The sequence below is a fragment of the Gobio gobio genome (genome assembly GCF_949357685.1).
Source record: "Gobio gobio genome assembly, chromosome: 22".
Lineage (NCBI taxonomy): Eukaryota > Metazoa > Chordata > Actinopteri > Cypriniformes > Gobionidae > Gobio > Gobio gobio.
In genome coordinates this window covers 4,828,013-4,841,948 of record NC_137118.1, presented here as the reverse complement: position 1 = coordinate 4,841,948, position 13,936 = coordinate 4,828,013, and the positions used below count along the sequence as shown (strand labels likewise).

The 13,936-nt window shown below is 38.6% G+C and overlaps 1 protein-coding gene across 1 annotated transcript; it reads right to left on the bottom strand.

The window, feature by feature from the left end:
- Positions 1-242: 242 nt before the first annotated feature.
- LOC307118568 (pannexin-3-like) lies at positions 243-13,936 on the bottom strand. The gene is made up of 6 exons (XM_079804224.1): positions 13,863-13,936; positions 10,561-10,749; positions 7,712-7,854; positions 4,499-4,713; positions 3,665-4,398; positions 243-698 (listed from the first exon to the last, which is right to left on the bottom strand). The coding sequence occupies exons 2-6, from the start codon at positions 10,742-10,744 to the stop codon at positions 640-642; spliced, it is 1,335 nt and encodes a 444-aa protein (XP_079660350.1). The 5' UTR covers positions 10,745-10,749; positions 13,863-13,936; the 3' UTR covers positions 243-639.

Here is a 13,936-nt window from a genome sequence, read left to right as displayed (position 1 = left end):
TTGTGATGGAACACTGTATTTTCAGCAGTCATACATTTATTATTATCAATGTTGAAAATTGTTCATATTTTTTCAGGATTGTTTGATGAATGGAATGAAAATAAAATTCATTTGAAATAGAAATGAATTGTAAACGTCTTTACAGTCCCTTTTGATCAATTGAATGTGTCCCTGCTGATTAAAAGCTTCTTTAAAAAATGACTGACCTCAAACTTTTAAATGGAAATGAACAAAGAATGCATAAATAAAAACAATTTTTATTTCACCTACTTACAAAAGAGAACAAAAGGTCAAGTAAAGAATCCAGTTATCAAAGAAGTATGGAACCCACTCACATCAGATAATAAGAATGAAAAGAATAAATAAAGATATACAAATCAAGTTTATGAAGGCTTGCTATATGGAGGCTTTTTCAAAATTGTCAATACAGACTTTGGGGTTTTTATTCCCGAGGTGATTTGTGTATGCGATCCATAGGGATTATATTAAATCCAGTTTTTTTTTTTTTTTATGATTCTGGGCTATAAAAGAGGAGTTCCAGCTATTGGATGTTCTAGTCACTATCTTGATCTTTATTTCATCTCAGAGGTTTAGCTGTTCTACAGTCTGACAGTGCTGGTTCAGTCCATTGCTGGTGCTTTAGGCAAAACAACATGTTGTAGTCTCCTTCAACTCATGGTACCCCTGGTGGTTAGGCTCTGTGAAGAGACAGAGAGGGCTGTTAGGGGCATCAATTTGGGGATGTTAAAGGGTTACTTCACCCAAAAATGAAATTTCTGTCATTAGTTACTCACCCTCATGTCATTCCAAACCTGTGATACCTTCGTTCATCTTCAGAACACAAATTAAGATATTTATGATGATATCCGACCCCACATAGACCTCAACATTATTACCACTTTCAAGGCCCAGAAAGGAAGTAAAGACATTGTTCAAATCGTCCATGTGACTCCAGTGGTTCGACCTTAATGTTATGAAGCGATGCGGATACTTTGAGCGCAAAAAACAAACAAAAATAACGACTTTATTCAACAATTTCGTCTGGTCTGTCAGACTCTTACGCTATTGATGTAGTGTAAACAGTGCAGCACTTCCGAGTTCTTCGTCAGAACGCCGGCTCACCATTGGCCAGCTACTATAGAGACAGAGCGACACGCGTCATAATCTGAAAACCACGCCCACTCAAATCAAACTATCCAGTCTCCATTGACTTTGTATTGCATGAAGTGGCCTCCTTGTCCTTTTTGACTTGTAACAAATAACAGAGCAATGTCTAAAAGCTGATATGTGACAAGGTGTACAGCAAACAAGCTAATAAACCCAGAACCAAAAACCCAGAAGTTTTTATAAGCTGTTGACCCCAAAAAACGAGTTTTTGAGGACAAAAAAGTGAATACAGGCCATTAAGACATGTTATATTACACTGAGAACTACACCCACTGGAGGGGAACGTAATCAGAGACAGAAAATATTATATATAAAACTGACATTTGGATATTTGACTTAACAGTGACTAAATGTTTACTGCACACATACACATACTGAGTGTCAGGATCCATAAATTGACCCATTCTTCCTGCTAAAGCTTCACTTCTTATTGCCTGTATCCACTTTTGTCTCCTTAAACGCTCGTTGTTTTGGGGTCGACAGCTTATAAAAACTTAGTTCTGTGTTTATTTCTGTCCCATAGCAGCTTTTAGACATTGTTCTATTTTTTCAGAAAGTCAGAAATGACAACGAGGCCGCTTCACGCAATACAAAGTCAATGGAGAGCGTTGGATTGTCCAAGGTGTGGGCGTGGCCTAAATGCGCTCTATCTCTATGGTACGCCGCCGTTCTGCCATAGAACTCTTGCCTTGTTGGACCTTGAAATTGGTGATAATGTTGCAGTCTATGGAGGGGTCAGAGAGCGCTCCGATTTCATCAAAAATATCTTAATTTGTGTTCAGAAGATGAACGAAGGTCTTACGGGTTTGGATTGACATGAGGGTGATTAATTAAAGACTGAATTTTCATTCTGGGGTGAACTAAACCTTAAAGTGCGAAAAATCTTTTGTGCTAAGATTTGTTCTTCATTAAAGCCTCTGATAAAAGTTTCATATGACTTTCAAGAAAGTGGTACGAATTAGGCCCAGATAGACGTTTTTTCACTGATTTTAAATAAAAATCTGTGGAATTCAGTAAAACTGGTTATGGAAATGTGGCAAAATTGGTTAAAATTATACATTTATTAATAAACAAACTGGTGAGAAGCTAGAATGCTATATTTCTTCAAGAAATGGCAGTCTTTTTTTTTTTGTTTTTTTATACATTATCTTCACACAATATGATGTTTATAGTAGGGGCTAGTGTTGTAGTACTCGGTCTCAGACTTAGAGGACTCAACACGACTGCTGGGAAATCACTAAATTGCTGGTGCATTGCCTGATTTATTTATTAACATCATTAATGTGATTGGATGTAAAACTTACTGCTTCAGATGCAATAGCTTATTTCAACTTTGACTTATTTATTGTGCCGGTTCAGAAATTAATGAAGGGATTGTTTTAAAAATGTCCCCAAAATTAATACAAATGCTCACAAAATTCAAAAAAGAACTTATATTTTAACATGTGATATAATTAAGCAATATCACAAGAGAGCTGTTTTCACAAATTTGAGCATGACTCATGATATTGCTTTCATACAAACATTCAATCATCTTTTTTAAAAACATTATTTATGCGTTTGTAATTTACCAATTCAGATGCATCTTCTGTACCCCCTCTGCAGAGCAAAGATGAATTTGGTTTGTAACGGCTCTATATAATGTCTTATTCGAATTATATTTATTGATAAGTAATTGTTCAGGTGGTAATTTGGATCTTTATGAATTTAAAGGGATAGTTCACCCAAAAATGGAAATTTGATGTTTTTCTGCCTACCCCCAGGGCATCCAAGATGTAGGTGTCTTTGTTTCTTCAGTAGAACACAAATGAAGATTTTTAACTCCAACCGTTGCTGTGTGTCACTCATATAATGCTTGTCAATGGGGTCTAATTAAAATGATGTCTTAAGACACGAAACGATCGGTTTCTGAGAGAAACCCAACGGTATTTATGCAAATATATCACCTCATATCAGACGAACGCTTCAGCTCTCCAGACTGCCATCACTTCCTGTGAGTGAGGTCAAAATAGCGGCCGGGTCATAGATATATACATAGATGCCTCATTGCCTGCGTGGATCGCTCGAATGAGGCATCTACGTATATATATATGTCTATGACCCGGCCGCTATTTTGAAGTTGTCTGTCCATGTTTTTTTTACTCTAATAGAATAAGACCCCATTGACAAGCATTATATGAGTTACACACAGCAACGGTTGGAGTTAAAAATCTTAATTTGTGTTCTACTGAAGAAACGAAGACAACTACATCTTGGATGCCTTGTGGGGTAAGCAGAAAAACATCACATTTTTGTTTTTTGGGTGAACTATCCCTTTAAGGAGTGCTGGTCTGGTCTTGGTCTTGACTACAACACTAGTAGGGGCATGTGTTTGGTTTTCAACATCCTATATAACATATCTATGTCACTTTGATGAATTTCTGAACGTCCCATATGACAGCCACGAAAATGCCCACGAGCAGGATGCGTTTAAGTGTGTAGATAAGAGTGACTGTACCAAGCGTCATGTCTTGCTCCACAAGAGGGCGCTGCTCTGGACAGTTGACTGCGTTTCCTCTGGCTGCTCCCAGCACAGTCATGATGTCTACTAGATTGAGCTTCCCCTCCTCTCTGGCCTCTCTCATCTCCTCCTCGAGCTCCTCAGCTGCTTCCGCCACCTCTTCGGCCTGCTCTTCTGTCAGCCCACCCTTAGAGCCCTTTAATCGAGGAGGCGCGAGGGAGCACACGGCCCTCAGGCGGCCGTACGACTGCAGCTGGGCTACGTTGGCGCGCAGGAAGAGGAGCAGCACGTTGAGATCGTTAAGCGGGCAGCCCAGTTTCTGACCGCTGATGAGCCCCAGTCCGGGCAGCACCTCGTAAAGGGAGAGGAAGGTCGTGTCCCAGCAGAACAAACGCATCAGGCTAAAGAGAACAATAGGAGCTAGCAGGACATAGACGGCACCGTTAGCCACGCTAATGACCTGGAACACAAGCAGGCCAGTCATTTTACACTGAACTAGCTCAGGCACCCAGGGCTGGTCGCGGAGGAGGCCGGTGCGCACGTAGCAGCTGAATTCGTCTTGTAGAAAGGCGGAGAGGTGGAAGTAGATTAGGTACAGGCATGAGGCGGACATGAAGGTCAGGAGCAGGAAGCCTCGCAGGAAGAGCATGCTGACCAGGAAGTAGGAGCCGTGCTTGCACTGCATGTATCTCTCCAGCAGGGGGTACTCAAAGTACCGCTTGCGCTTGGCTCTAAAGAGACAAAAATAAAATGATTTCATGTTTAATGTTTGGAAACAACAACAACGAAATGTGGACATTACACACTTGACGCTAAAAAATGTGCATATACCTCTCAAGCTCGGCCTGAAACTGCAGTGGGTTTTCTGATTGCACTTTTAGGTCCAGGATGCTCTGGGCCAGGCGGACAGAGCGGTTGTAAGACTTGTCCAGTTCGTCGATGATGAAAAACAGGTCAGAGGTCAGGCTGGGCACGGCTAGATGCCGCCAGATCAGAGCCGGCAGGTACATCATCATGGCCATGACCAATAAGGAGTATGGAAACATCTGCACAAGCAAGAGAGCAATTGAGTACAGTATTCTATCTATCTATCTATCTATCTATCTATCTATCTATCTATCTATCTATCTATCTATCTATCTATCTATCTATCTATCTATCTATCTATCTATCTATCTATCTATCTATCTGTGTCTGTCTGTCTGTCTGTCTGTCTGTCTGTCTGTCTGTCTATCTATCTATCTATCTATCTATCTGTCTATCTATCTATCTATCTATCTATCTATCTATCTGTCTGTCTGTCTGTCTGTCTGTCTGTCTATCTATTCTGTCTGTCTGTCTGTCTGTCTATCTATCTATCTATCTATCTATCTATCTATCTATCTATCTGTCTGTCTGTCTGTCTGTCTGTCTGTCTATCTATCTATCTGAGTCTGTCTGTCTGTGTCTGTCTATCTGTCTGTCTGTATATCTATCTATCTATCTATCTATCTATCTATCTATCTATCTATCTATCTATCTATCTATCTATCTATCTATCTATCTATCTATCTATCTATCTATCTATCTATCTATCTATCTATCTATCTATCTATCTATCTATCTATCTATCTATCTATCTATCTATCTATCTATCTATCTATCTATCTATCTATCTATCTATCTATCTATCTATCTATCTATCTATCTATCTATCTATCTACTTTTAACTGTATTGTCATTGAAAGGCAATTTGTTATATAGACAGCAGTATACATATATGTAATATTTGATAAAATTAATATTTATTTACTTATTGTACTTATGCATTTTTTTACTTATTCAATAATGATGCATTTATTTATCCGTCCCTCAGGTAATTTTGACACAAAATTAATTTTTGAAAAAATAATAATAATTGAGCGTTAATCTGAGTGGTTCCATACCTTAGGTCTTTTGTCGCACAAAAAAATTGACTGGATCCGAGGAACAAAAGGTAACAAATCAGTCCCTCGCTCGCTGGTCAATTTGACTAGCCTGGTCCTACCAGACTCTCGTACATTTCATTTGTTCAGAGAGTCTGGCCACTCTCCATTGACAAGCGTTCACTTCCTTGAAGGCGGGAACTCTGTTGAAGTTTAAAACTATTGGATCTGCCCAGAGCCACACTGGATCTGCCATAACCAATCGCTAACGTTTGGTCGTGAAGTATGTCGTGCATTTGCCTTAGCCAACTCCTTCACCACTAACGGAGCGAGCTGGAAAATCAACCTTTTCCCGAACCCTGTGGGGAGGAGGGCCACAGCATCATGGCCACCAACAAAACTCAGCAAAGATTGTTCTTGCTCCGGCTTTAACTTCTGGATATTCGGCAGCGTTGCCACAACAGACCGAATGGCTTCGCTCGCATCTTTTCTCCGCCGCCATTACTGAACTACAACTCAAACTAGTGCACGACATCAACATCATCGTTCTCAGCCACTCCCTCTGTTGATTGGACCGTTTAAAATTTGGCTGGAGAAAACCAGCGAATATACCGCAAACCCAGACGACGCACTGAAGGAAAATGAAAATTGAGCGGAAGTGCGTAGGAGGGCGGAGCCAGGCTACAATTTGACCCCCAAGAACTGACTTTAGGATCCAGCGGAACAGCTCATTCGCTCCATATATAACTATAAGGCCATCTAGTGGCAAGAGTCATGAAATAACATGTTATATTACTTTTTTCCATTAAAGGTTGGCGGAGACACCCAATAGGACTCATTCATGAAACACGAGCAGAACTATTTGTGTGTAAATTGTTCGTAAAGCCGCTCTGACGTAAATTTTCGGATTCACAAAAAATTTCGGATTCAAGAAAGTTGGTACGAAATAAATGTACACCTGCTCCCTACCACGAGTGAATGGTGCGTAAAACATTTGACCGTTCTGTGTTCTAATTTAGGCAAACTGATGACATTGCATTTTGATGCACTACCAGAATAATATTTCAAGAGTTGACTTGCCTCATCTTTTTTTTTTTTTTTTTTTACTGGTCAATGTTGGAACGGCTGTCCAATCACAGTGGAGGAGGGGCGGGACAAAAACTACACGACCAATCATCCCACTTATACACCGACTGAACAACAATAACGGAGAAGTTAATACTGCATTTTTATATTCAGTAATATTCTTCAAAATGAGATAATGGTAACACATTACTGCCATGGATATTCTGTATCATATTCATAGCTATCAAAGCGCAGGCATTTTTAGCTGGCTAAAATGCTTTGATGGACACATGATCATTTAATATTTATTGGTAGGCATATGGTCAGTTAGTCTCTTTAGCATTTATGCAAAATACTGGAGCCAAACCTGAGAAAGAAGTCCAGAAGTTTCCACAGCGTACCTGGACACATCATTTGCAGTTGTAACTCATGGGCGGGGATTATGCTAATTATGAATGAGTTTGCACGCGCACCCTAAATGTTTGGAATTCATTAATATTCACACGTTTAACTACCAAATCCGTGGTATACGAAGAGTTTGTGAATCTGGAGGAGAGTTTTGCTTGAAATGTTTTCTTTATTTTGAATTTAAGTTAAAAGAATGTGAAGAATGTGCTTAAAGTATATTATTTATTGAAAAAATCTAGTAAATATATATTTTAGGGCTTCGGGTCATTTTGACCCTGCGAGGGACTGATTTGTTACAGAGAGCGAAGGACAGATGAGGGTTAAAAATAAATGATCTCAGAAGAGACAAAAGAAAGAATTGACAAAGTAAATATCAGAATTATAAATGCAGAAGATTTTTCATTTTTCATATTTAAACTTCTGGCTTTTAATTGCAGACTAGACTAGATCTAGGCAAATCAGGGCCTAGTTTGAGAGAATTCTGAAACTCTATATAAAATCACTTGTCTTTTGTTCAGTAGAAAAAGCAAGTGACTATACCTAATGTTTCTATTTGCCAGACATTTAATATGACATTGTTGGCTAGAAAAAAAAACAACTAAGCGGGTCTCATTTGTGATGTACTAAGATATTAAAGAGGTCTCCTTTTACGAATGTTATTACTCACTTTATGCACCCACAGTGAACGTTCTTCAAAGTTCCCATCTGTGTCAAACTCATGGTGCATGAGAGAGTCCCAGCAGTACGTATCCACATATGCTGCCTGCTTTACTGTGAAGTTGTTGGGAGGAAAGCAGCTAATTTGTGGGCCTGGGAGGAAAAAACAGAGAAATGAACATGCTGAGACATAAATGACAGTGTTCTAGCATCACTTGTTGCTGTATAAGTGGAGAATCTGGGCAAGCGCTGGGTGGCATGTCTGTAATAATGCTAGATCTTGTCCAGGGATACAGATGGTGAAACCGCCGAGGCAGCCAGGAAACACCCTTCTGCGGGGAGTTTTGCTGCCTGGGCGAGAGGGTGTGACCCAGCCCTACTTTATATGGACCACTTAAACATCTGTGTCACCCTCCAAAACCTACAGTCAACCTCCAATTTACTGACTGAGCACAACATGCCCCGCACCCACGGCTATTATGGATAACTGAGCTCCACAGAACATCTCTGCAAATTATATGATACCAAAGTGCTTCAAACCAGGAGAGATATTAATAGACATCTGAGTTTCCTAAAAGTTTCAATCTTAATCTATTTATGCAAATAAATATACAGTGAGCTAAAACTCTGAGATCACACTGAACATTTCAGATTTTTTGTTTACACACACACACACAAGATTTTTAGCATTTTGGATATGACAGTTTTAATATATTTGGTCTGCTGCTGTTGGTTATTGCTGCTTCAAAGCAAGCAATCAGTGCTGTTAAATTTCAGGTTAATGCATTAAAAATATTTAACTCAATTAATGCAGCATCCGTTTTTCTGTCATCCTTTGGCTATTGTTACATTATATAATCACGCTCTTATTCATGCAAATGCTTTTAAACCATTCAAGCATGACAAGACAGAAGAGAACGCGCTGACTGTGAATGTCCTGACACACACACACACGACGCTCAGAAAGTCAGAAGAGAACGCGCTGTCTGTGAATGTCCTGACTATGAATGTCCTGACACACACACACACACGACGCTCAGAAAATCAGAAGAGAACGCGCTGTCTGTGAATGTCCTGACTATGAATGTCCTGACACACACACACACGACACTCAGAAAGTCAGAAGAGAACGCGCTGTCTGTGAATGTCCTGACTATGACGAACAATAACACACAGAATTATGCCAAAATGACCGTTTTGTGGAGTATTCTCATAAGAGAGACTTAAATGAGTTAAATAACGTCTTAAATGAACTTAAAGAGTTGTGAGGAAATGAGATGTGTGTGACAGCGTCAGATCTGCGTCATGTTCTGCAGCGGCAGATCTTAAAGTGACAGCAGCCTAATAAAAAAAGTCACTGTGATTCTGTCATTAATGTTCATCAAAGAACAAAGATAACAGAGAAAACTGTAGCTTTAATTAGGAATAATCTATATTCAATGTATTAATTATCCAGTGCAATTTCTGTTGAATAAATGGCCACATGTAAATATGACATTTATATAATGGGTTTATGTGAAGATTTTTTAAGTTCACTCAAATTAAAAGTTATTCTTTTAAAGCTTAATAAATGTTAAAATTCATAGCTTTCAATTATACTGTAATGTTGAATGTCTACCATTAATGTTAAAAATATATATTTCATAGTGACATCAGTATCAGTGATACTGGCCTTCATTCATAAAAAGAGTGTGTAATTATTATAATATAAAATATGAAAAACTATGTTTTTAATCACGATTAATTACAGAAAAAACTAATTAAAACTTAATTAGTAAAAAAAAAAGTAATCGATTGACAGCACTTATAGGGATATATAAAAAAGAGTGCAGGATACATATATTAGGATTTTTTTTGAAAATCCCAGATTTTAGGTGTGTGTATATATATATATATATATATATATATATATATATATATATATATATATATATATATATATATATATATATATATATATATATATATATATATATATATATATATATATATATATATATATATATATATATATATATATATATATATACATACATACACTTAAAATCTGGGATTTTTAAAAAATCCTAATATATGTATCCTGCACTCTTTTTTATATATCCCTATAAGTGCTGTCAATCGATTACTTTTTTTTTTTTACTAATTTTTTGGAACCGGCATTAGCATGTGACATAATTTCCTTTCCACTGTAAAGTTTGTGTTGACATATCCTAACCAAATAACCTGAGTGTTGTCAGACCACGATCAGAGCCAGAGAGAATCAGAGAGTCTGCTTGCCTTGCACGTCTCCGTTTAATTAGCATATCTTCTCGTTAGTCTGAAATAGAGAGCTGGGAAAGAGCAGACTGACTGTAATTACAGACCCTTGTCATCTCTACACGTCTCTCTTAATCATCCTCATGCCAATTAACATCTGTGTGAGCTGATTGCAGACCAGCTCCAGAGGAACTGATTGCAACCTCAAAGTCAACTGCCTACACAAAACAGACAGTTCTCTCCAAAGCACTGTTGGCAGGAAAGCTCAAGTTGGTGGCATTTACAGCCGGCAATTGGCACCCATATCGTTCTAGTCACTAAAGATATCTCCCCTGAAAGCAATTCCAGTGGGTTTGCCATGTCACATAAATTGCTAATAATCATTAGAAGATGCTTAATTCTCATATTTCACTACCGTTTCCCTCCCTAAGCCGCGGAGATAGCGCCGTCACCTCAGATGAACACTAATTACATCCAGAGCTCCATCAGCCCAGCCCTCAAGCTAATGGTCAGTCAATTAAGTCAAGGGTTTGTGAAATTACTGCAGTGCCAGTGTCGCTCTGATGCCCTGTGAAGACTAGGGAGAGAAAAAGAGCTGCTAACCGATAGAAATCTCTCTGGCAAAGGCCATGGACACCAGAAGGAGCGGCAGGCCCACAGAAATGAACTTGATGACTTTATCCAATGGCAAATCCAGCTCCAGGTGTCGAATGCGCCCGTCCCCATTAATATCCCTCAGCAGGGCATCAGAGAGCATCGCTTGGGCGGCCGTGTTGGCGATAGACATCCTGCCTACAGTGGACGACAACAGAAAAGCAAAAGAGTATTTTATTGACACAAAACAAGCCCATTGACATCAATATGAATGCATAAGGGCCAACTTAAAGGCACAATATGTAATTTAGAGGTCGCTTATTTAAAACAAAGGCGCTGCTTGATGATGACTTGATTTCGTTGAGCTTTTATTCTGCCGCAGACGAGCTCTTCCGCTTCTGCTCATGTGTATGTGGGCTAACACAGCGCTGTTTTATCATATTAGACATTATTTGAGTGTGTTGAACAGTGGCATAACTTTTAAAAAGTGGGTGGGACAGGAATGTGGGGTGGGGGGGTTTTAATACAATGATATGTCCAATAACAATTGCAGAAGACAATGTCTAGAAATCAATTTCAATAGTACACAAGTTTAATGTATAGACACAGAAGTCATGTTTAACGTGATAGCTTCATTCTTACATGTAAGTGAATGTGATAAATGCATAGATTCGCATGGAGTGCTTGTGGTCTAGTGGTAGAGTTTTTGTTAAGCGCGTCAGAGTTCTATAGTTTTCTTTCTCTCATTAATACAAAATGTGTTCATCAGTGATTCTATATCAAGAGCAGGGACACGTTTGTGTGCATTTTGTTTTGTGGTTTCACCAGAACAAATAGAGAGTTTCCGCAACGGCGTTTCACGATAGATTGAAGCGCTCGTCTGTGTGATAACACAGCGGCAACGAGCACTCACAAAAACAACAATTGACCGTTCGCAAAGACCCGCCCCCTTTAGTTACTGTTGCTATGTCCGACAAGCCATGGCGCTCTCACACCACACACACATGTTCTCACGTAGAGAAAATACATCGCGGAGCAAAGAGGACACTGACAACACGCTGACAGACAGGACAGAGCAAGTTACTTTTGATATGAAACAAAGTCTCAACTTTGAAATTGTTATTTTTTTAAAATAAATTTAAACAATAAATAGCGTTTTGTGGCTCTTTAATGTGGTGATCACTGTAGCGCCTCTTGAAGCTGCTCGTGAACCGATTATCTCTTCCTTCTAGTTCATTCATAAGCATGAAATAAACATGAATGAACACTAAAATAAATGTTGTTTCAACCGCGGAAAGACGTCAGTACACACCGTTTTTCCAATTTCAAGTCCACCAGCGTTAATCTACTAACTCTCCGGACTGCTTTGTCGGACAAAACAGCAGATTCGGCGATGTGATTGGTCAGATCGCCTGTCAATCAAACTAGCGGCGAAGGGTGAATTCTCCACTTATTTAACACAAATGAACAAATCACTAATCAAATGGAGATATTTCTTTTTTTTAGGTACATCCATGCTGCAAGATGTTTCAAAAAGTGGTAGGGACAATATAGACACTGGCAAAAAGTTATGCAAATTACGCCTCCAAATTATGCCAATGCTGTTGAAAGTGCTGTTATAATGCTACTCTGTGCGTTCACTCAGCGCTACTATGAGACACTTGTTCACACTGCAGTGAGCTAGAGCGATATTAGGCGGTAAAACATGGCACTCGCGGTAAATCAAGAACACCAGATTTAAACAATAAGACTAACTGTGTTGAGCTGTAGAACAATAGCCATGTTTCCATCCACCTGTTTTTAATAGATGTAATACCAATTTTTTTATGGAATAATACGCATAAAAAACGTATGCGCTCGTTTGAGTAGGATACATTTTCTATCCGAATTGAAAACATTTGCATAAACTACGATGGAAATGCATTATCAAATAAATTCCTTGATGCGCATAAAATAAATCATGTGACTTTCGCGATGTAACAGCATAACTGTAGTAACCAGCAGGAAAATCTTGTTTGCAAAACATCTGAAATGCTGTTTTGGTCTTTCAGAAGTCTGTTGTCAAAGATGCTCGGTATATTTCACTACTGACTGTGTTCCCAAACAGCAGCATCTGCCTCTGAAAGCATGAAAAGTTTATTGAGACGCACAAGTTTCTCTGAGACGCAAATCATTTATTATATACGAAAATGGTTATATATGGTGGCTTCTCCTATGTTTCTTAGTGATTTTTAGCGGCAGTTTATCAGGAAGTGACGATTATGTTCTCTTCGACTCACTGGATGGAAACGGTGCTTTATTCGCAAATGTTTTATTCGATATTGCATATTTGCGCATAAATTACATTCGCAAGTTTGGATGGAAACATAGCTAATGACACCTAGGGTACGTATGATGTTATTGCACGGACACAGTCCATGTCCTGGTTAAAATTGGCTTATTTCTCTGGATTTAAACATTCTTGGAAACATTTGGGATAATGTAAGTACACATTACAAGTCAACAAATAAACATTGTTCTAGTGGTTTTTGGATATTTCAATCCAAAAATCTTACATATTGTGCCTTTAAATCATCAAGAAGTGCTTTGATGATCGTTTAATAGCAAGTGATACAAGAACACATAATAAATGATTAGTCTAACTTGTATGATAAAGTATCAGATTAAGCCTTCCATGAAATTATTAAATTAAACAGTAATTATGTCTTCCATTAAATACGTTAGCAGCTATCCAACTTCTTATTAACCAAAACCTTTGATGCACTGCCACTTTAACACGCAAGTGTTAACGATTATTAGATTGAGCTGCTATTAACCGCGTCCAACCCAGAGTTGTCGTCTTTTTAAACGCGTTTTAACCTCAGGTTAAGCTGTTTTAGTCCTGGGAATATAAAACAATGCCCCGGAGCAATACACCACCAATCATAAACAGAAATAAGCGTACCTCATTAAATAGTCATGAGCTTTGTAGTCTGTCACGAGCTTCATTGTTTGAGGGGGGAAATCAACATGTTAAACGAGTGAAGAAGACTGTATTCTTACTTTTGTGGTCCGAAAAGTCTAATCAGTACAAATTTGATATCAAATTTGAAAGTATATGGTACTTTCAGGAATGTTTAAGCACCATAAGATCGACACTAGTCACGTGCTTGGCGCAATCAATGACTCCAGTGCCTCGAATATGCAAATAATAACTTAATATAGGCTACAAACACGAACGTTAAAAGGGTAGTCATACATTAATTCCTAACCCAGTATTAATGGTTTAGAATGACCCGGGGTTAAAAATTGTTCAGTTGCTCTTACAGTACCTTATGAGTTCCTTGTCCAGTAGAGGAATGTGTTGTGGATCAATCCAGGAGTAAACTGGTCCTGAGGCTGGAGA

Bases quoted from the DNA above. Each gene is read 5' to 3' on its own strand.
- LOC307118568 (XM_079804224.1), bottom strand. From the start codon at position 10,744: ATGTCTATCGCCAACACGGCCGCCCAAGCGATGCTCTCTGATGCCCTG. The intron at 4,714-7,711 runs GTGAGTAATAAC...TTGCTTGTGCAG, and splicing joins GTTCACTGTGGGTGCATAAA to ATGTTTCCATACTCCTTATT. The intron at 699-3,664 runs GTACAGTCACTC...GTCTCTTCACAG, and splicing joins GGAGCAAGACATGACGCTTG to AGCCTAACCACCAGGGGTAC.